The 25,511-nt window shown below is 31.0% G+C and overlaps 1 protein-coding gene across 1 annotated transcript; it reads right to left on the bottom strand.

Annotated features, from left to right (window-relative positions):
* Positions 1–1,192: 1,192 nt before the first annotated feature.
* Positions 1,193–25,449, bottom strand: LOC143201406 (integrin alpha-PS4). Its single transcript, XM_076412437.1, has 21 exons — positions 25,241–25,449; positions 18,184–18,293; positions 15,493–15,566; positions 15,252–15,372; positions 15,104–15,189; positions 11,997–12,048; positions 11,829–11,924; positions 11,668–11,759; positions 9,796–10,020; positions 9,637–9,733; positions 8,611–8,796; positions 8,240–8,538; positions 6,710–6,882; positions 5,508–5,715; positions 5,294–5,451; positions 3,780–3,957; positions 3,406–3,628; positions 3,258–3,339; positions 2,780–2,906; positions 2,654–2,713; positions 1,193–1,474 (listed from the first exon to the last, which is right to left on the bottom strand). Exons 1-21 carry the CDS (start codon positions 25,414–25,416, stop codon positions 1,412–1,414), a joined length of 2,886 nt encoding a protein of 961 aa, XP_076268552.1. The 5' UTR covers positions 25,417–25,449; the 3' UTR covers positions 1,193–1,411.
* Between the last annotated feature and the right edge of the window lie 62 nt (positions 25,450–25,511).

Raw genomic sequence — 25,511 nt, 5'->3', positions numbered from 1 at the left:
CATAAAATAATATAAAATAGCAATTTTTCATTTAATATTATTGAGTTATTCTGTGCATCTAGACACTAATTATTGAAGGGTCAAAATTGCATTTGTGACATTTTTATATTTGTTTTTGATTTGAAGAAATCAGCTGTGAAAGCCCATCAAAATATTTTTAAAAGTTTATGGTATTGTTACTCCACTATATGCAAATTTTTTGGGTTGCTTTTAATGATTTAAAGGTGGTAATTTTGATACTAATGATAAATAATGATATAAAGAACGGCGAGAAGGCCCAACAGTTCGAAGACGATGAATTGCAAGACTTATGAGTCCACTATTCAGCTCAAAGTCAAGGAACTTTCGAACAACTTAGAAATTGGTGAATTAACTGTTTTCAGACATTTGTGTGCGATAGGAATGATCCTGAATGGCTACTACATGAATTTGGAACTATTTTAACCTCGCGGTTTTCTTGCCAGCTAAAACAGAATTCTCTCTGACGTATTGCGATTGGCGTCAAAAAAGTTGATTTACTGCAATAAACTCAAGTACAAATATTCATAAGTTAGTCCAGGAGAGCCATTTACATCGACATCTAAGCGTGTCGAAGAGTGAATATTCATGATAATAAACTCTTACTGCGCATATGCTTACCATATGGTAAGGTCAGCAAGATATAGTGTATTACGAACCACAAGTCCGCTCCGCAGATGAGCTAATGTTGTTTCACCAAGGATGTCGCGCGGCTATAGGCACAAATATGTAAGTTATAAAATATATAAAGGTTTAGAAAACAAAAACTATTGATTTACTTTAAAAAACTGATTGACAGAATGATTTACTGATGAACTGAAGGTCCCTTAGAAAACGGACCAAACCCATCTCACCATTGAACTGGCCTCAAAAAAGATACCCTTTGCAGATGGCGATGAGAGACAGTGCCGTAACGCTGCAATGTTACAGAATCATAACATATATCTCTCAAGTTTGTTATTAGATCATCAGTCATCACAGGTTCTTACCATCTCCTGGTTTTCGCTATCATCCATCTTTATAGGCAGTCTCCCAGTTTCTCTTTCTGGACATTATATTAAGTTTAAAATTATTAAATTCAAATTTTAATGCATCATATCCTCAAGATAAATAATGTATATTATATCTTGAGAGAAACTTGTAACCGAAAGTAAGACAAAATCCAAGCGAGTATGTTATACTCAGTGCTTTATTATTTATTGTAATAATTAACAGGGAGCAATAATTTGTTCAATTCTCATAACAGTATCTCCTATATAATATCAAAAAAATATTTTTTAGATTAAAAATAAGTTATGATTAAAAATTTAATAACTTAGTTTCTTAGATAAATTCCTTTAATACTGATGGTGAATAACAGTTATAAGGCTTTATAAGAATTGTTAATAATAACTCATTCACCATCAACATTTGGCAATTCCTCATATTCATTCATGCAAATTAAGCTGTCGTTCTCCTAAAAATATAATATAATTAGTAATAAATAAATGGGTTGGAAAAAGAGTAATTTCAGTCTTTCCACATTTCCCGAAGCTGATTTATTCATACAAATGTCAAACTGATTACAGGGACTGACAGAGACTGATGAACTGATAAAGACTGCAAAAGTGATAGCAAAAGTTGATTGAAGGAGTATCAGAATATGTTCTCTGGCCGGCAGAATCGCCAGACCTCAATATAATTCAACCGTTATGAGAAGTTTTGAAGAAGGCTGATAAGTAAATTTCCACCTCCAACATTACAGATAGAATTGGAGGTATCAGACAACATTGCGTTGGAAATTATTTAGACACCCTACAAGTCCATTTCGCGAAGCAGCTGTTTTAAAACAAATGGTGCCTCAGCAATAGATTTACGGTTAGAAATAAACAGCACTGTTAATAAATAGTGTGTAAATCTCAGATATTTATATTATTCTGTCATTTCCGTAAATATTCTTTTTTTTTGATCCGTTTCGATCGATGACATTTTGCAACATTTTTGGTAGAAGCCATATTCCGTCATTATAGAATTGAGATTTACTGATTGAGAATTAAAAACTGAATCAGGTGATTTTCATAAGCCTTTTTGAAACAAACTGTTCATGATTAATAGAGTTTTGTAGAGAAAGATATTAATGGTAGTCTAACGGAGCAACGATCTAGCTATTTGTTGTTGTTGTTGTCACTTTTTGCCGATTCACTAAAAATAGGCGTGGTGTAGTGACGATAGACTGGAATCTCCTGGTTCAATCGCATTAGCTGTTGACAGTGAACAGTCGAACCAATGGTTTGGCCAGGTCCCACCAAAAACTTAACATCATATTCTTTGACGACTTCAACTCATGGTATCGAAATAGCAAGCTTATTTTGAGAGGCAATCTTATGAAAGTTGTTCAAAACTATTTAATAGTCGATATTTGGTTCCGTAGCGATGACGCCAGATGAAATATGTGAGTCTATATCGATATCTTTTAAAAAATAAATTAGAGAAACCCCTATAAATTTTATAATCAATAACAAAATACGAAATTACTTTTTCCTCAACCCTAAACATCTTTTGCATACATTATATTGAAATGTTAAACTACTAAAAACATTCGGTAACATTATAAATTAAAGAGAAATATATAAATATATAAATATAAAATAATCACCTTAAGAAGCAATTTTTCCTGTTGCAATTTCTTGTAATACTTTCTCTCGAAACATGAACACTAAAATTAGTATAAAATAAGATAAAATCCAATAAAAAAAGTAAAGTATATATATCGTGTACTTACTTGCTTTAAACACAATATAGTTGTTATAAAACATACAAAGATCAAGACACAAGCTGCAATATACATCCATAGAGGTAAGTAGACTATTTTGTTCGAAGAGCAGAAGAACGGAACAGACTCGACCAAACTAAAACATTAACTAGCATTAGAGTAATAAGAAATATACAAGAGAAAATGCTTTTTAAAAGTGAAAAAATTCCACAAATAACTATAATCGAAGAGATTTCGACTCACGCAAATAACTTGAAAATTTGAAGTGTTTTTAAAACTATATGGAGGTGTAGGAAATCTTAGATCTGGACTCTAAATAAATAAAGCAATATAAAAGAAAAATAACTACATACTTGTGCTTTTTAAATAAAAAAAAATATACCGAAAATTGGTCAACTGTTGGACAGTTTCAAAAAAATTCTCCAATAAATAGTCGCTGATGATTAAAATGTCTCTGAAAAAATTCAGCGACAATATATTGAGTTACCTTTTATTTTCATACTCCAGTGACATGCTTACTACGTAGGCGATAAAATGTTTTTTATAAAATACGGTTTTATACTTTTCCACTAAAAGAAAAAAATAAAAATATTATAAACGGAAAATAATGTTTATGACAATATTATATGACGTACCCAGTAAATCTGGATGTACTGATGTTTCAACCACTATTTTCGTCATGTTTCTACTATCAGTAATATAGTTACCAACACATTTAAAATGATTACATTCGTTTAAAGAGAAGCAAGAGTGTATGATGGTCTTATCAGAAGGAATGGACAGTTTTTCCTGTGTTCGGTTAAAACGGATTACACCCGTATATGGTTGACAAGAAACATTAAATAAGTTTCCTTCCTCCTGAAATTTATATATATATATATATATATATATATATATATATATATATATATATATATATAATATGTATAATCCAGTACTGTCTACCAATAGATCATCAGCTTTAACTTTACAGCAGCTGAAGATTAATTTTAAAGAAAATTTCATATACCTTAATTTTGATTGTTTCAAATATATTTGTTCCATTATGCCTCACCACTGGTACTGATATGAAGAAATCTAACAACAGAGGCGACGGACCAGACTTGCCTATAAGAAATTGTTGTAGAATTTCATATTTTATAGGTTCCATGTTTTCTTTTAACTGCATATAATCCGGGGAAACATGGCTATAAAGAATAAAATAATTAATATTATGTTCATTAATATTTATAGGGCAAAATGATATAAAAGATAATGATGATGATGTTGATAAACCGTTATGATATTTATGAAATCAATAATAGTCAATGACGCGCCAAGTCTCCTCAAATACTGATAAGCGCTGTTAACATTTTGTCCTCGTCGTCCTTTGACTTTTTATATGATTTGAAACAAGACAATAATTTAATTATCGTAAAAATTCAACATAAGTAATGGTTATAGAATTAACATTTCAGACTTGTTGCTCGTATGTATTTTCGTTTAAGGCAAACTGTTAGTACACACACAAAATTATTATTAATAATTTTCTTAGAGAGTAATAAAAGAAAAAATGTTCAAGTTATAAAATATATAATGGTTCAAACAATAGATTGCTTACTTTTTTGTTAGGTATATTTGATAGAAAATGTTAGAAACATTTTATAAAAATTGCACTTTTCTAGCCTTACTTTTGGCAAATTTGTTAATAAAATTTTCGATATCCAGGAAATATAAAATATTAGTTGTAGGTATATAAGTTGATACAGTTATATTATTAACGTACTGCAATAGTAATATTCGGCAACTAATGTTTCGATCTTTGTCGGTTAAAACTTTAAAAATATAATATCGGTCTTGATCAGAATATTTGTTAATATTCTACAAAAATGTAAAAACACTAGAATGAGAGGATAATCATTCAAATATTTTATTAAAAGATGAAGGAGGAATGTCTAGTAGTGCCAGGTGACAACTTTTTGTCGTCTTGGATTTCGTACCTATTTCCAAGCAAGATGTCAATTCTTTGGCATCTAGAATCATGTTACTAAACTCTTTATCTAATCCATATTTCTTTAAAAAGCCATATTTTTAAAACTTCCGCCAGCTTGCAAAATATTTTATTAGCAGAAAGAATTGGTTGAGGTAGAAAATAAATTATATAAACTCTTAAACATGTTGGGAAAAATAAAGATATTGAATTTTACAGCAGTTTATATGCCGCAAGGTACAAATATTCTTCCTTAATTAATAAATTGAAATGTCAAAAATCTCTTTGGTATACCTTGATCTTTACCCTTCATGTTCGAACCATTGTTACATCTTTGTCCACGCATTTTATAATTATGTAAACCATAATCTTATTGTTGGTTAATCCTTCGCGTATTTTATCACTTAAAGAATGTAATGTTAAAATAAGCTCTTTAATGCTAAATTAATAAGAATGGTAGATAGCAGATTGAAATTTGTAGCGCTAGTATTTATAAATAATCTTTCATTTAATGTAAATTTTTTATTAAAAAAAATATATTGAAACAGAATTACCTGTTTATATATGGTTTAGAATCGCTTCTACTTGGTATACTAATCGTATCAGTAATCTTATTCCCTTTTTTATTTGTTCCTAAACTGAGAATTTCTGCAAAGAATGTTGTGTTTTTCAGGAATTGATTCTCATTGATTATGTCAAAAACGTACGTATTCTAAAACAAAAATGTTGAGAAATATATTTATCCAATTAATTTTGATAAATAGTTACCCTCTTAAAATCATTGATATCAAATTTATCGCTTATTCTGCACGCATAAGCGTTGATGGAAACGTTTTTAACACAAGAACCCGAATTTCTCAAATCAACTCCTGGAGGCATATAGATTAAGACGTCAGTCTTATAAGAAGGTTCACCTTCATTTTTCGCTATAACATCAAACGAAACAAATTTATCTTTTCCTATCACCATACTCGACCTGGAAATATTTCAGTTATTAGTATGAATGACAAAGAAAAAGTATTAAGTGTACAAATAAGTTTCCCTCATTCACTAGAGGACCGGAGACGATTTTTTACCCTAGTAGACCAACCCAGGCGAAGAAAAAAAAAACAATACTTTTTTCATTCAATCTGAAATGTTGTAGAACATCTTAAGCTTATATAATATATAATAATATATAATTATGCTTATATATATATATTTTTAAATACATGATATATGTATGAATGTAAGTTGAATATTGGAATAAACAGATATTCAGTGCACATCAGAATCTTCAAAAAGAACTAGAACTAAATATAAATATGTTTTTTCTCAAAAGGAAATAAGTTGATAGGTTTGAAAAGCATATGTTTTTCTACACATTCTTTTGAAACAGTCCAGTCTTGTTCATATTTGTTAAACGTAATCATTTTCAGATTAGATAATGTTTTTGTCTTTGCCTAAATTTACTTATGAGTAAAATGTTTTATTAAAATTTTTTTTTAATTTCCCACTATAAATCTCTTTATTTTATTGTTAAAATCGTCTAATTTAAAACGTCATATCGTAATATTGGATACATTTTTTTTTTAAATTTTGGGTTGAATAAACATCATTTGTGGGAACTTTATAACTGATGAGTATCGACTGTTTGTACATGTGTATGGCAGGTCTGAGGTAAATCAAACAAGTTTTTTACCCACATACCCACTAGGCATTCTTTTTTATGGTTCCTACTTCTTTTAAGTAACAACTTGCCCACCCAGCATCACATTTAATATGAACATACCCAAAACTGTTCTCGTGACCTGGTAACCACAGGCTCTCTAAGAGATTATGAAAAGCAGTAGCTAGTATTTAAGAATGTGTAAAAGAATTTCCTCTCACACTTTTTGTTGAAAACTTTTGGAGAAAATTAATTTGTACACCTAATATTCTCTTAAAAAAACTAATAAAGCCTGATTGTGACTAGTATTTCAAAAAATTACATATTAGATTGTAAGACAAGTGTCAAGCTGGTATTGCAAATATTATCGGAACCACATCCGTGTAAATAAGGTAACTCTCTGTAGAAATATGTTTGTCCAATGACCGCTGCGTCCGTTAGAGATAGACCAAGAGTCACATTGATTTCTAGTGGATACAAGTCACTGGTCAGCGCCTGTAAAATAAAATTAATATTAAATGTTTATCTACAATGTCAACTATTTGTGAAAGTAGCATAGAATATTTATTATATTTATTTCATTAATTTAAATGTTACTTGTTGAAATCTGTTTTTTACAAATATTTAATTTCAACATTCTAGCAGAAAAGGTATGAGGAAGTGAAAATATCATTACAGTTGCAATTATATCTCGCTAATATTGTAATTTACAATATCTTTTCTTTTAAGTTGAATAAAAAGTAATTTTACCTAATAAATATCTTTAAATTCGCATACGTTTAGGAATATTTATTAATTGAAGCCATGCTATAGCGCGTTTAAAACGTAACAGTTCATAGAACATTTTAGATATAAAAGCAGCGTCATTTCCTCAGTCAACAGTTTTGATGCTTTGAAAATGAAGATTCTAGAAAGTTATTTTCATAATATTTTGCTTTCTTACTTTCAAAAACGAAGAAATATAGCGCAGACTTATCGAAAATTGTTTGGTGTTTATAGTGAGGAGTGTTTAAGTGAACGGCAGTATCAGGATTGACTGACTCGTTTTATCGGCCTATAAATTAATTTCGAAAGATTTACTATGTATTAAGTCGTTAAGTATGTTTGTAACCAACTTCACGTTGAAGCTTCACTGACAGGTATCAGTTTTTAGTGTCATTTCGTTGAAGTGTGAAGAAAACATTTATACGGAACGATATCATGAATTGGGATCTCTATCGACTACAATGGATGCGTTTGAGCCGAATACTGTGTGAAAAACAGCCGGAAAATGAGCAAATACTCAACAATGTTATTCTTCAGCATTGTCATGTTCAACCGCGTGTTGCAAAACCTGTAAAATCATACTTGGAAACATTAAAATGGGAAGAGCTACCCTACCCGCCGTATTTCCAGATCTTGCTTCTTTTAATTACCTCTTGTTCCAACATATGGGTCGTTATATATCTAAGGGCTTCACTTCTTACGGACATAAAAAATGGTTCGATTCGTAGATAGCCTCAGAAGGTTTATCGTTCTTTTAAGAAAGAATTCGTACATTTCCTGAAAGATGGGAAAAAGTAGCGGGTATCAATGGATAATACCTTGAATAAAATACATTGTACTGATTTTTCACAAGAAGCCTTTGAATTAAAAAGAAATCGTTTAAAATTAATTTATAGGCCCAATAATATCATAAGAAAAAATCGGCTCTTTAGGAACTTAGCGTCATTTTATTTTCGTTTTGGCTTTAATTCATTGAAAAATAGCGGAATACATATCTGTTTAATTACTAAAATTGATTTAGATAAACAATAAATGTAATAGACAAAAAATACCGTTACATGACAAATTCCTTTCCTTATCGACTTACCCCTACTTCAATATCAAAATGTTTGCAAATGGTATGATTATATCTTAAGCTGACGTAGCTCACGGGAGTTTCTGGTTTCAACCGATAATCCATAGAGTCCAAATAAACGTTCATTTTAGCATAGTCTCCTGACAGTTGGACGCTCCTTTTTTTAGAGTGTATACACAAGGTCATTTGAAAGTTCGGCACCTCGGGCAATAAAACATTTGTACTAAGCAGTAGTGTTGGTTCGATTTCGATGAGAAAACGGCATTTTAAGAGAAAAAATGTATTTGTCAGATAAGCTCCGATAGCAACATCTATAACGTAATCAGACCATTATAAAATCATAAAAATTCCCAAAGCCGGCAATATATGCACAAAATAGTTACCATTATGACCATTTGAGTCAATATCATTTCCCCTGGATAATCCCAAACCAAAACCTTTAATGGGATATGTTAAACCAAAACTTTCAGGATCAATTTTTTGTATCAGATCGAGTTTAGTTGCTGAGCCTCTGTAAATATAGACAGATCCTTTACCATCGTCTTCAAATGGAGCAGATATTGCTACATCTGAAATTGATCATAGATGTATATAAACGAACATGTAATAAATAAATTGAATTATGAATTACGAAATATCAGTAAAATCAGTTTAAACGAATAATCAGAGAATGCTGAATGTTGTATATTCGACATTTTTTATTTCTTTGCTTGATTTGAACTTCTAGAATGTTATAATAATGCTGGTGTTGGTTGCAAGAATGTAAAAGTGGTGACTTTGATGCCAATGAAATGAAACATCCCAAACAACACCCAAATTGACTGAAAACGCCATTTCGAAGTGTCAACATCGCAGTTTCATTGCTTGCATATCAAAAAAAAAGAAAAATTCTATGGCGTACTGTGACGAGAAAAAGTCATAGGTTAGTCCATTAGAGCTATATAAATCGAAACTGAATCACAACATTAATTTTTATAAAGTATTACTGCAGTTGTTTGTCTGGAGACACCGCTGACTAGGCCTAAGATTAAAGGGATAGATCAGTCAATGATCAATCAGATAATGCAGCTTATTTGGATATCAAATCGGCTAGTAATCCGGTACTGCCTATACAAAATTCTTCAATTAAAAATAAATTCAGGAAGTTATCGAAGATTTACACGAAGACATCGTAAAATATGAACATTGATCGTGTACAGCTTTTTTTCTGACAAACTTTGAAATCGAGAGAACCTTCGGAGTTGAAGAAATTTGAACCCTAATAAAAGTGTTGTAATACTTGAACTGTATTACCAACACTATTTAAGTAACTGAAGAAAGAGCTGAAAAATGTTGACAAAAATCTTAAAGCCAGCTTTTCACAGCCATGTATTTTGAGTAATTTATGTAACATTTTAAAGCAAACACACCATTATATCCGTCAAGATCCAGATCTCCTAAGAGAGATATAGCCATTCCAAATCTACCGCCCATTTTTTCATTATCATTTAATTTGATGTGAGGTTCCTGAAAGAAAATGTGGTCATTTCTTTCGTCGAGTACAAAATGCCATTAGGTACAAAACTTACGAAACTGGAACTACCTCTAATGCCTTTATAGAAATATACTGCTCCTTCGTCAAAAGTGGCCCCTGCAGTAAATGGAGCTGCTATCAAAATGTCATCTACATCATCGCCAGTCAAGTCTGACGCGAAAACGACGCCACCAAAATATGAACTAACTTCTTCGCCGTTGAAAACCGCTTCAATATCAGCGCCAAATCTTGACTTCGGATTTTTACTGTAGATAATTGCCTGAAACGTATCTTACCATGTACCATTTTACATGATCAAACAATACTAATATGTATTATATAAAAAAGCATTTGAATGTGCTGACATAACATACCAATTTTCATTGTATTTTCCTATTATTATATTGCATGTACCATTCGTTTTTCTAATTTACTATAGGAACCGCCCAGGATGCATAATTTTATTTTATTTTCAATAGTTATCTGTATTAGATTATCCTAGAACTTTATTAACAATCGTATAGTCTTTTGGGCCATTACAGACATGAATTTTCGGGTTAGCAGAGCTCACTATTCATCAATTGTTAAATATATTTTGTTGTGGAATATATCCAGAAGGCCCAAATCGACTGATGTCATAAAAGACTGTCTTAGATATCAGTCGTGTTGATATCTTTGATTGATCCTTATTGTGTGTATATTACGGTTCTATAGGGCAGCTTATGAGAAGTAAATCAAAATATAATGACTGTTTGATATGTTCGGCAAGATTACTACTTTCAGTAAACAACTTTCTGTGTCACAGAACTACAATAGTTGGAGGACTTCATTGAAGTATTGAAACCAATTTCTACGGCTTAATTTTAGATTCAGGACAACAATTGTTACAATGGCAAACTTCTGTCTACTTTAATATCTATAAGAACTAGATTCAATCAGCAAGATTGTAATTTGAGGAAATTCACAGTTATTGAATCACAATTTAGAAAGAGCTTAGAAGCAAAATTTGGTTTTAGATTCAGAAGTTTGTTAAAATGGCACCTGAAATAAATTGAGCTAAATACCAATAGTCATGCTACTAACCTTGTTACACAATGCGTTGGTTGCCAGAAAGCATCACAACAGAAGAGAGACAAAGCATTCATAATCTTGAAATTCCTGGCTTAGAAGAAAATTATAAAATAAAAATGTAATATTTCCTGGAAATAGCAGGAGTAGCAGTATTAGTAAAGAATATGGCGATTTTATTGTTTTTTTGGATAGGGGCTGTGATCAACCGCACGTATTAACAGTTGAGGTAGAGTTAGCCAGCTTCCTAAACAATAAAAGCAAAAAGCTTACCATTCTTAACGCTATCCAAATATAAAAAATATGTTCATCTATTTTAACAGACGCTTTGTATTGATCAAGACCTGTAGACAGATTGTGTTCTTTAGTAAGTTTTATTAATTTTACAACCAGAGATTGTTTGTCTAAATCTAATGCTCATGAAAGTAGATTCTTCCTTTACTGATCACTAGGTTGAGCTAGATTAGTTCTATTCTATTTACATAACACTTGGCGGTATTTTGCAATTTGTATTTTGTATTTTAAATAAGTTAAAATACTGTATTTTATATTTTATATTCAAAATACACGTTGGTAACTGAAAATATGTATGAAATTCAAAAGTTACTTTGAAGAGGACAAAATATATTGTCAGCATTAAATAATAACTTGGTGCGAGACAACATTTTAGTCAATGTTGATTGTTTCATTTTATTCATTTTCATGTCTCTAAATATGTACATTTTCATTTAGGTGTATGTAGCAGATGTATTGTACGAAATACACAGAAATTTTAAATATTTACAAAGTAATATTTTTTGATCACAGTTGCTTATTGATTTAAGGTTCTTTTGCGAATAAAACTTCGTAAATATCTTACCTTGCCTTTTAAATCATTTCCTCTAGGTACTCCTGCGAGAAACCAGACATCATTCCTGTTTTTATTTGACTTCATTACTGCAACCGAATATCCTAAAATATATTTAATTTTTACATTTTTAAGTGAACAATTTCACAACAATGTTAAACAGGATTACTAACCAAGGTAAAAGTCAATTTCTTCATCGAATACTGCTGTTCTTTTAGGGAAAACTTCAGTTTGGTTAAAAGTATCGAGAGAGTAAGTAGCCATTGACCCTAATGCAAATATAAAGCACCCAAGTTATAATAAAGTATTTAAATAGTAAGAGGTCGTGTATATATACGAACCTTTATTGCTCATTCTCCCAGGTGCCCCAATAAGTATTGAAGGGTGATTATTCTGAAAGACAACTTTATATGTATATTAAAACATTTAAAATTGAGTCCATTGTTGATTTATCAGTGCATTTGAACATATATTTTCATTTTGGATGATTTTCCTAAGTATTTGCGTGTTTTCCGATTTATTTTTTGGTTTTCTGTTTCTTTGCTATTTATATTTTCTTGGTATCTTCTATTTTTCTTTACCACCAACCGCATTAATTGATTTGAAAAAGGCATTTGATAGAGTATGAAATAGAATAATTAAATGAATTTAAATATCTGGCTATTGAAATCGAAAGTAATAAAAGTCAAATGATGAAGATTAATGCCAGAAATGGAAAAACGATACATACATACAAGTTCATTAATATAAGTGAGCAGTAATTATCACTCAACAGGTAAGCCTACCTATTGGACTACGTCAGTAATGATAAAATTCCTGATTTGTTAGATCTTTTGATAATGAGAAAAGAGTATTCCAATTTTATACAAATAGGATAATTTAGCCATTGTGTAAATCCTAAGCACAAATATAATAAAAAGGACATCAAATGCCACCTTTGCTAATAAAACCACTGATTGGGAAAGTTTTAGAATGAACCTCCAGTGCAACCTGAAAACCAGTCTTAAAACAGAAGAGCAACTAGAGTAAGAAGTTGAAATCTCTACAAAGGCTATTCAAAGTGCAGCACACCAAAATGCCAAAGTAATTACACACATAACTAAAGGTGTAGACTACTCGAGAACTAGTTAAAGAAAAAGAAAATCCAGAAGAAGGTGGCAACAATCTAGCCATCCGATAGATAAGACAATACTTAATAATAAATCTCAAAGGATTAGGCGAGAAAACGAAAATCTAAAGAAGGATTCGATAAACACCTATATTCAAAGACTATCAGCATATAAGGAGCCCAATTACTCAAGATTACTCTAGAACAATCATGAAGACTAAGAGGCATATAATATCTATACCACTTATAAGAAGCAACAACGACAAAAAATAAAGCCTATACTTCCAATCGCGAACAGACGAACCACGTCATAACTAGTAATGGTAACATAACATTACAAATTATCACACCAGTAACTTTAAGAGAACTAATGAGATAAGAATAAACCTGAACCCAAAATACTCATCCAGATTCGACTGAATCACTGGACAAAGCCTAAAACAACTGCATGAAAAACCCTTAGTAAAGCTTATTAATATTTTTAACGGAGTTTTTATACCGAAATATTTGCGTGCATATTGGAAAGTGGCAGATGTAATTATAATACTGATACGCCTGATAATATCAAATCTAATGTTAAAAAATTATATAATGACTTATTTCTTTACTTAACATTATGTCGAAGCTTTTTGAGCCAAATTCAATAATAAAACAAGGAAACCTAAGTCCGCACTACCATCTTGGGTAGCTTCAAAAGCATTCAACCACCGACCGTCCACAGAATAACGGATATCATTGAGTGTTCTTTGGAAGGGAAACAAATATCCTCTGCAGTTCTTCTATCCGTAGCACAAGGCTTCGATGAAGTTAGACACCAGGCCTTAATATATATTTGATACAAAATGCCGCAAAAGCAAAATGTAGATATATTAACATCATATATCTCCAATTGACTCTTCTATAGCGGAAAAAGAATATTCCGAATTAAAAGAAATATAAGCAGGAGTGCCACAAGATAGTATCCTGGGACCTATCCTCTATCTGCGATATACCAGTGACATACTAAAATTCGAAGGAATTACGATAGTTACATTTGCAGATGACTATTGATAAATAATGACCACAGGTAACTATTGATAAACTAATAGACTGGACCAAACTATGTAGATTAATGGGCTAAAATCTTTTCCTATTAATTTTACTAACAAGAAACTAAACACCCCGCTAGACTTGAAATGGAATTATGCTAGAGTCTACTAGTATTATTCTAAATATCTAGTCATGGCACTAGATCTCAAATTAGAATGGAAGCAGCATGACAGAAAGAAATTAGCCGAACTCAAAATAAAATATAAAGAGCTATATTAGCTCCTTGGAAGAAAATTCAAAATGGCAATTCACAACATACTGATCTACAATCAGATGTTCCAACTAATATGCTATGGTATAGGGCTCTATGGTATAGGGCTGTGGGGATGTATGTATTTCAGAAGGTATTGCGTAACGCAGTGGACCCTGGAACTTGGGTGATACTGTTGAGTGAAAGGGAGTATTAATTATAATACTAGTTGTTAGCAGTAAGTTAATGGTTGGTCTAGGAGACCTGTCTTAATAATGAATAAAATTAATTAATTAATAATGAAAATAAAAATTAATAAAAAGAAATATGAAGAAAATTTAAAATGGAAGGGTACAAATACATTCCCAGATCAAACCTAACCTAAACCCAACATTAGGCTACCTGACGTGGGTATTGTTAAAGAGAGATAGACTAAGATACAAACAGCAGGTACGAAATACCTTAGAAAAGTGATATATACACTTCCTCAGTTCCCTCTTTGTTCTTCTCTTTAGTTCTTCTTCTTTCCATCAATCTCCTGTTTTTATTTTCCTTCCTCCTTCATGTCCATTTTCTTCTTGTTTTTAGTATTGTTGTAGTGTTCTCATACAGTGTTTCCCATTTTTTAATATATTCATTTCATTATTTGTTATATCTACCGTAATTTATTTTATAGTTTTCCATCTCTGGCTTTCCTACTTCAAATATTATCTTCTTTCTCTCTCTAGTTCTTGTATCATTATTTTAGTATTTGCATTACAATTTGTTACATGTGTTTATTTTGGGTTTCCGATGGAAGTTTCATATATATATGTGATAGATTTTTCATTATTTCCATGAAAATGCATAAGAAAATCGTATTAACATATTTTGTTTTTTTGCAAGCATTTTGCAATTGCGCAGCGTTGTATTTTAAGATTTTTTAATTAATATCTCGTTTTCCTTTATATATATATATATATATATATATATATATATATATATATATATATATATATAGTATATGAATATCTAATATTATTAATAGAGTGATTAAAAAATATGTGTTTATTTAATCTTACCTGTTTAAAATATACCATATCAAATCCACCAAGAGCAAAAGCGTAGTTGTAAATGAACCCTGATTTATTTGTGACAGGCGATATTGCTGAAAGGATAAATATACAACATTATTTTTGAAACAATTTAACCCGATAATCGAGAGATTACGTGGGAACTGTGGCTCGCTGAATAAATGAATAGGGCTCATATTCTGTATCAAACTTGGATCTTGGAATTGTACGCAATAACCCCTCATAATATTCCTGGTCATTTGTCTAGGGGCGCAGACCTAATTAAAAGAACTTTTAAATATGCGCAAAACTATTAATTACGGAAAGATATTTATAAATAAAAATTTATATTAATACCATGAAGTATGGTTGTTTGGTATAGAAACTTGTTTACGTACCACAAATGCACCACCGACTCTATCCTCGCCATCGACAACAGCGCCATATAAATTACCATCATCATTTAGTATAGCTGAAATAATAATTTGTATGAAAAGGTAGACTCTCAGACATAACTCAATAAATTGTGAGATAACCTAGTTACTTTGAGATAAACATCAATATTTGTTGTATAATTCTTAATTTCAATTAAGAGTATTATTCATTCTTGTGGATGCAATCAAAAATAATGTAAATGCATTTATATAATAATTTAGAGATTTTTTAAATATTAATAGTTGCTGTTCTTTAAAATATTACTTTTTGGTATGTTTTCTCCATTCTGAAGTATATCAAACAATTTAACCGGTTTAATTATCCATTCCACAATTAGTTATCCGATACACAAAAATAAATAGATAGATTCACAACATTGCAAAAATAAATATAACTTGCCTCAATACATTTTTGTGTTGAACAAGTAAGTAAAATAATAACAGATACAGACCATCTGTGCTGCTTTGCTTTCAGTATGAGGGAACAAAAAGATTATCAGATAACTAACGATTGATAGCACTCAACAAATATGAAAAAGGGAAATAATGCTATAGGCAATTTTGATTATATTTACCAGGAGATATGTTGTGGTTTCAATTAGATTGCAGCATTTTTATATTCAAGTTTAATTATTTTTCGTTAAATATTTAATTTAAATTTTTTCGTTATTATTTAAATTCATCAATAAAATGCAGCGAGAATGTAGTGACCGCTGCGACCCTTTAGGCCACCTCGCATTCACCTACAGCAAGTTCCAAGGTTGGCAACACCGGTGGATTGGTACCATGCGGTTCTCGGCTATAAAAGACCACCACGATGACCTATCGCTCTCTTTTCTTTTCTCTTTTCCCTTGTAACACTACCACTTCCACAGCGGTACCGTACTTCCTTTACCTAACCTAATATCCTTTCTCATTTTCCCGCCGTTAGAAGAAGTACCCCTCGTGTCGTGTCGAACCAGTTTTTGTAAATAAAAAACGTGGAACGAAGCACGTGGTCCTTGTTTTTTACTAAGTTATTGTGTGGGTTTCATTGCATCAAAACCCACAAAAAGACACCAGCGTCTTCCTGCAGAGACCACGCAAAACATTTCTGAAATTATTTGTATCAAGTTAACACTTTATATATTACTCTATGGTTATAATCAATAGATAGCACAAAATATAAAGATATAGCGACTGTGCGTCTGAGTTACTAGAATAACTACAAATGTTTTTTCTTTCATTATGAAATGTCGTGAGACATCTTATGTACTTTTCTCTATTTTTGTGCATAATTTTAAGGAAGTTTCAAAATGTCAGGACGTCATTTTTGTGGCATTTCATGCAAATATGATTTATTTAAATGCAAAAATAGAACAAAAGTATTGTTTTCCTAGACGTGACGGTTCGAATAAAATTACTTCTTTTTCAAAGGATTCTGCTTTAGCACAGTTTAGTTTCTACATCAAGCATTCAAATTAGGACAAGCACTGCTTAACCGAGATGCAATTCCTAATTGTAATTTAAGTTGTAATCTTTTCATTAAAATCTACATCAACAATTATATTTAAATATATAATATGTATATATCACAGATTATTTGCCTTAACCTATCAAAAAGAAAAATATAGTACAAGTTCATGTAATATATTTTTTTAAAGGTTGTAATTTGAGAACTCGGAAAACTGAAAATTATAGCTTGTGTTTTTTTCACAGATTTTTTGGAATTCTGACGAATCTGTATCTTTAACTTCATACAGATAGGAACTAGATAGTAGAACACAAAAGAGAGTAAGAGCTAGGTGTATATGTGGTAATATTGCAAGCAAGAATTGTTACATATATTTTTATTATTCTGCTATTATTAATATATTATGTTATTCAAATGTTATTTAACAGTACTAGGAACATGTTTTAATTCATTTGTGTGTAAAGCTGTCTCTTTAATTTCTTATTTATTGTAAAATGTATTCAAAAGAATTTTTTTTCTATCAGATATAATCCTAGCTATTGTTTAACATTTGTAATTGTTTTTAGACAAGAACGTAAAATTCGACAAGGAATATGATCCCAGTCACACCAGTAACCAGACTGGGTAAGACCGAATGTCTTCTGGTATGATCTCCAAAGTTTGTCACTCGCCATTCGGTAGGTCGACATTTGAAGTTGGAACAATTGAGACTAATCGTCAACTATGGTGAGATTTGGTGAATACCATTTGAAGTCTTGCCGTCTTTGAAGTCTTTGGCAATTGACGCACCCTCATGTAATCCAAAATTCAAATATTAATGCCAGTTATTCATATAGAAGTTAATGATAATTTAGTTTAATGATAATTAAAATTCAATTAGTTAAGTTTAGTGATAATAACAAAAGGTAAAAGGGAAAGTCCAGAGAAAATATGGGACAAAATATTATTAGTAATTTGGCAAAATTGATAATAACTACACCGATCATAAAATAAATAACTAAGTAATAAAAAACCAGCTACCCTGCTTATGTGTTAAATAAGTGTACTATAATTTAAAAAAGTCTTAAACAATAGTATTAAACAATTAATGTAGCATTTGTAACATTTTTTAAAACAGTCTATTAATATTTCAATCTTCTTAATTATCAAGATTCTACTCAATATTAATTGATGTTTATTTTGATTAAGAAAACTTAGTATACCTGAAGGCGCTTTTATGCAAGTCGGTTTTTGGTTGGCATTCATGTTGCAATGATAAACATCTCCATTTTGTTTAGGCGAATTCCAATTTTTGGGAGCACCCACTATAACACTGTAACAAAAAGAAACACATTCATCAACACATTTTTGCTATATATTGAGCCATATGAGTTTAATTGACATTTGTTAAGCAAATTTATTAAATCTAACATCAGAAGTCCTATATTTCACCAATTTATTTGAGAAATCACTACATAGTATAAAACAAAGTCGCCTTTTCTGTCCCTATATCCCTATGTGCGCTTAAATCTTTAAAACTACGCAACGGATTTTGATGCGGTTTTTTTCAATAGATAGAGTGATTCAAGAGGAAGGTTTATATGTATAATACATGCATAATATACTAAGGCAACATTGCTAATTTTAGAGGTTTCTAACGTGATGTCGTAAATTAACCTATTTTTTTAGGCTTATTTAGCAATTAGCAAAAACGCTGCCTAACCCTACGAGTTAGATCAAATTAAAGTACTACAGTATTGTACACCATAATAAGGTCTACAAAAAAGTCCGCGATGCTATATGTTTATCTTTTAGGGATAACCCACATTAACCATTTTTATTGTTTACTTTTTACGTGAGAAAATGGCTGGTACGAAGCTATTTTAAGCAATACGGCATTAATCCTTATCGAATTAAGTACCTTAAATACAGTGTGCAATTAATATAGATCAATATGGTTCCTTACAGCATGTAAATTAAACAAATATTTTCGGAGATATTACAAATTTAAAATTTGCGTTTAAAAATGTGTAATGTAATAAAACTTGTATGAATTTAGATATTCCAAAGATAGCAGGAAATCTTCATTGTAAGTATAGGGGAAGAGGAATTGTTTTACTCTAAATTTAAGGCGTGCAATACTGGATCCATTTTAATCATGTTTTCATTGAGTGACATAGGCATATATATTTTATGCCCGTGCAAAGTCGGAGCGGGCCGCTATGTTTTTATATACAACGTTCATATTTTTTCTGGAGTGTATTTAATTTAGTATCAGCATTGCACCCGTGCGAAGCCGGGGCGGGTCGCTAGTAATCTATAAAACTAGATAAAAATATAAAGCAAAGATAAAAATGTAGATTCAAACGCCAAAAAGGATGAACAATAGAAAGTGAAGGAGCCCTAAATAATGAATATTGACAACAAAATGTATTTGCAGTTTTAATACTAGTTCAATCATATACTTTTTTGGTTTTAGATAGACCATTCAAATTTATTTACTTATTACATTGGATTTACAGATATTGGCATATATAAAATTCAGATTTAAACGTCTAACTTCAAAAACTTCGTTAAAATATAATTTGAAAGTGCAAAACAATAGTGACAGTAGATTTGAAGTAAACAGTTGTAAAAAACTGATTTCAATGTCAATACCCAGATCAATCATTCAAGCGTTTGTCCGAAAAGAATAATAGCAAAAATTGCAGTTACTGGTAATAATTAGAACTATATTTTAGTCATTATATGTTTTAGTAATAACATCCATTTTAGGTGAAGTATCCGTTGAATATATTGAGATATGTGGGGTATGAATATGAAATTTGCTACAAAAAATTGACAAATGCCGAAGAGAATAAAATCAAAGATCAATTTTTTTGCATGCATTTTACAATTTTTTTGGAATTTGCAGAATCCTAGATTGGTAGAGAATAATATTCTTAAAGGGATAAATGTGCTGACAAGAGTCGATTTAAATTGTTTAATAAAAACATATAATATTAATTGTCAACGATAACCTAATGATCTAACGGCTACTATTCTCAAGGTCGAAGAGTGGAATAAAGAGGGTAGAAATCATGCCTTTCTACTTAAAATAAAATAGATAATAAGTTCATGTTTAGTACAGTGATGTATTGATTAATAATTGAATTACTTTTATAGATTAGATACAACTAAAAAGATTCATAGATAGTCATTCTAATAAGCAAATTGAAAATAACTTAGGTGTTAGTAATTATATGTTATAATTTATTCAGGGCCAACAGTTATGAATTTGAAGAAGAAAAAAGCAGAAGTAATAGGGCATATAAGAAAAAGTTCTTAAAAATTTACATTGTGTGTCTTGCAGATAAAAAAATCGTATCTCCAATCTTGGCGATAGGTTGATTTCAGTTAACGGAGTATTTCGATAATCTTGAACAGGTTACTATAAAATTTTCCATAAATATTTGTCAAATCCCAATAAAATTTTACAATTGAATATGTGTTTTTATCATTGTTATTTATTTATTTATTTATTTATTTACTTTTGTTATTCTACCCTTGTATTCTCTAAAATGGGTATATATCATTTTTTAGCTAAAAGAGCAATCAAGTCTACATACGTATTATTTTAAAATACTTCCATACTGTTAAAGTAAATATTTCTCCTTTAGTTAAATGAAGGAATATATGTTAAGTACAATAATTAAATGTTACTAGTTTATAGGGACTTTAGAGTTATGTAGTTGTCAGATATATAGAAGTATTAGTCAAGAGAAAAATCACGTTTTTGTTGTTTGTTATTGTATATAGATTAATTAATTGGTTCGTTTATATAGAGTCTTCAACCGTTTAGATAGGTGTATTAAATAAAGCTATTTGTTAAAAGTAGTCTCAGTATATCGATTAATAACCGTAAAATTTAAACAGGTTATGTGCCCAGTTTCGTGTCCGAATTGAAAATAGATATTTTTCTTTTGAGGTTATTAATTTTGAGACTAAATAGTTAGCAAATAAATAGAAATGGTTTTAATTAAACACATTAAATATCTGAACGGTGAAACGGAATGGCCGATGTGGAAGCGTAAAATACTAAATTTACTGGATTACCACGAGGGAGCTTTAGATGCATTCGACGTCGAATTGGTGAACCAAGCGTGTTGGCGGCAGACGCTGATGACAAGATGGTGAAGGAACATAAATTGCAATCGGATTTATATAGAAAAGCTAAAAGTTATATCAAGTCTATGATGACAAGTGCAGTAATAGATGCTGTATATCAAAAAATTATGGACATAGAGACGGCTTATGAAGTGTGGGAGGCATTGAAGCAAAATATCGAAGCATCGGCCAAGGATCAGTTATTTACGATATGTACCGACTTTTTTGCATTTGGTTGCATTCTAGGAGAAGATATCGCAACACACATTGCAAAATTGACAGGTTTGTGGAACGAATTAAATAATGGACTTAAAGCTAAAAACGAAAATGAATTACCTGATTTAATATTAGTGCAAAGTTTTGCATATTTAACTTTCAAACTTTCGTATCAAGTTGAATGTTGTTAACTAGGAATAACATTCGAAGAGCTAAAAGAACAACTTACATGTTTGAAAGGAATTTTACCAAAATCAATGATGTAAAAGTTGAACAGGATGTTCTAGTTGTAAAATCATGTAAAGTAAATCAGGGCATCAGAATTAGAAATATGTTGAAGGGAAAAAGTACGTGTAACTATTGCAAACAACTAGACCATTGGATTAGATAATGTCAAAAGTGGATTGCTGATGGGCGACCCTCTAAGGATGCAACACTGAAGGAGGAAAAGGAGAAGACACTAGCGATAAACATAGTACTATTAACGGCATGCGGTGAAATTTTTTCTGCAGAAGTAGACGAAAACAATTAGTGGATAGACAGTGGGACTATAACGCATGTGACAAATAGGCCAGATTATTTTGTCAGCTATGGAGCATTTAGTCAACCACAATGTATTAAAATAAAATTGCTGGAAAAGAGTTTTCAAATGGTTATGGAAAAGGAGCAATTCGGTTCTCATCAACAGTTAAAGACAAATGTGAGGAAATAACATTGAAGGATGTCTGGTATGTACTGAGTATTTCCTAAAATGTGTACTCTGTTCTAGCTGCTCATGAAATGTAATAAAGAAATAAGAATAGTTTGAGTCCACACTTATGTCCCGTTCGGTAAAGATTATGGTTAATTGAGTCCATTGAAGTTATGTGGTTTTCATCCAATAAGTGGCACTCTGTACAAAGCAGCCATTAAACCATTAGTACCTAAACATCGAGTTGATGTATGTTCTGTTGTCGAGGGTAAATATAATCTGATACAGTTCTATCATAAGAGATGGGGCCACCAAGATAAACATCATGTAAAAGCAAAACTCAAGAAGCATTTTTGTATTGCTTTCAAGATAGATGAAGCAGAAATCTGTGAACCATGTACATATGGAAAGGCACATCGTTCGCCATTCGGTACAAGAGAGATGTCAAAAACTCCAGGTGAACTAATATCAACAGATGTGTGAGGACTTTTTGATGAATCATTTGGAAGGAAGCGTTACTTTGTTTTGTTTCAGGATCGTGATACAAAATTTAGGTATGGTTATTTTATAGCACAAAAGTCAGAGGTAATTGAAACGCTGAAGGACTTTATAAGGCAAACAACGATATTGGGATATTCAGTAAAAGAGATACTGACTGATAATGGTAATGGCAGTTTGACAATGGAGAGGTTAGATCGATCTTATCAAAATACGGAATTACACAAAGGTGACGGCGCCCTGCCCTCCTGAGCAGAATGGAGTTTGTGAGCGAGACAATAGAACTGTAGTTAAAATGGACAGGACCTTGAAATATTCATATCCATAAGTGACCTATGTAACATAATTATGGGCTGTTAGTTAAAAATCATCTGTAGATGGTGTTAGTCCTTATGAATTGTAGAATGGAGAGAAGCCGCGAACTAAATATCTAAGGATCTTTGGATCAACATGTTATGCCCATATCCCCAGTCAGAAAAGGAGAAAATGGATAGAAAAGCCTTAAAAGGGCGCCTCATAGAATATGATGGTGACGAACGGTTTTGAATTTGGATTGAAATTGATCAAAGCGTTATTTTATCTAGAGATGTACAATTTGAAGAGAAACATGAATGTTGCAACGAACATATTAAACTACCATTTCAAGTTGTGAAACCAGAAGAGGAAACTGTTAATGATGAGTCACAAGATTATGAGAGAAACAGTTCAAAGGAAGACTTTAATGAAGTTGTTTCAGAGCTTCAAGAAGCGGGACTAGATGCTAGGCTAAGAGATCGGTCAACTTTAAAAAAGCCCCAGTCTTTGAATGATTATATTTTTTGAAATCAGGGAAAGAAAATAATACAAAGCAGAGGTTTCCAAACCGAGAAGAAGTCGGAGCATTAATGTATCTAATGCTCAAGACCAGACCAGATCTGGCCTATAGTCAAGGACAACTAACAACGGAATTTTCGACGGAGCAGCAGATGGCAGACATTTAGTTTAGCGTTGCTATAGGATTGAATTCTTTTTTTTTATTTGATTATTGTCCTTAACAAGGGAACTCGTAATTGCCGACCATATGGCAAAAAATGAATCGACTAGGAATACATGATTATACCCAAAGGATAATTCCGATTATACCAGAACGCACAGGGTTTGCAGAATAACGATTGATAATATTGGTTTGTTAAAAGTCTGAGTATGATTTGCCTTCTTATAACAAAAGTACTGTGATGTCTATCAATGATTACATTATTCAAACTAAATATAGTCCATCATAGCCAAACTTAAATACTAAAATATACTGACTATAAAGAAAAGCCAAAAGAATTCTTTACAAATAAGAAGAGAGAATTAAATAATAACTCACAATCTTGTCCTGACTTCTTATGAAATTTAATAATTATTTGCCAAGTTCGGCTCTCCACATGTTATTTGTGAGAAGATAATAATACTTCCGTTGTTGAAAATTACACCACCTCGATTGTTCGACAAAAAATCAGCCAAGCCAAGTAAGTTTGTTAGCGTTATCGAATAATATGGTGAGGCATAGGATTATGGAAATAGCAGATGACTTTGAAAAAGCAGTTTAGTATTAAAAGTTTAGTAGTTAAAGTATATCCGATAATGTCAATCTGATATGTTTTGTAAGATATTTTTTGAGAGTACTATTTATGAAGAATTTTTGTTTTGTAAATCTTTCCCAACATCAGCGACATGCAAAGAAATATTTAACTTGATGAATGATTATATCAACAAACGTAAAATTGAATGGAAGAAGTCTGTGGTATTGAGTAGAGATGGCGCTCAAGTAATGTCAGGCATTAGTACAGGCTTTATTCAAGGGTAAACATTGTAGTGTCGGAATGTATATTGATGTACGGTAGTATTCATAGAGAGGCATTGGTTGTCAAGAAAATGCCTTTACCCTTGACAGCAACGATGCAAGAATGTGTCAAGTTCATAAACTTTATAAAAGCTCGTCTTAAAAAGGCTTATTGAATTAAAAGAAGAATTAAAAGTTTGTTTAGAACAACATCTCCTAATAGCCAGAAATGTAATATTTGAAGCTTTTAGAGCCTTTAGTAATTTAAGTGAAGTTTAAGAAAAGTACAACATGGTTGCATTGCCACAAGATATATTAAATCAAATTAAAGAATATTTATTAGGATTGGAGAGGAATCAGTAAGGAAGAGTATTTTCCTCCAATCGACAGCAACAAAGCTAGGATAAGAAAGCCATATACTTCAGATTCAGATGTCTACTCGTTAATCGAACTGTAAACTGACTCAGCACTCAAGGATATATTTGAATATATATATATATATATATATATATATATATATATATATATATATATATATGTCTTTTTAATACTATACTATATATAGTATAATATATACTATTTATATAATATTTTTACAATAACATTTTAACATATTTATCAAACATTCGTTCTTCTCTTTATTATTCGTGTACATAGATGTGTCATAATCTGTTTAACAATACAAATTATAGGAAAATACGTGTACCGAGATATTGGGTCGATTTGGGGATACCCAGAGAAGATTTATCATTTTTCTGAGATAGTATCCGTGGTGTGCGAAAAAGTTGGAAAACACTATTGATTATAGATATATAATATTCTCGCTGAAACACGCAATAAAACACAAGTGTAAGCACCTTACAATATTCAGAAATAAATATTAATTTTATGAATGACATAAAGATAAAAAACAAATACTTACGATGGTCCAGAATTTCCTTTTTGTAATAATAAACTGTAAGAAAAATAAGCGTTTATCGTTTCACCCTGTGGGAATGTCGACACATTCTTAGTCAAGAAAATTTCACTGTAAATTGTGGCCGAAATTGCCCAGGAGCTGTCCAACATAAATATTAATAGAAGCACATCCAGATACATGTTGATGCACAGATAAACGACGAATAACTATAGCCGAATGGTTATTGATGCACGAAGAAGATAAGGATATTGTGCGGTTAGCAAATAGAAAATAA

The sequence above is a fragment of the Rhynchophorus ferrugineus genome, unplaced genomic scaffold (genome assembly GCF_030347505.1).
Source record: "Rhynchophorus ferrugineus isolate W39M unplaced genomic scaffold, kcgeb_rfMv2 rfM8, whole genome shotgun sequence".
In the NCBI taxonomy this organism is placed as follows: Eukaryota; Metazoa; Arthropoda; class Insecta; order Coleoptera; family Curculionidae; genus Rhynchophorus; species Rhynchophorus ferrugineus.
This window is presented reverse-complemented; position numbering and strand designations above follow the sequence as displayed.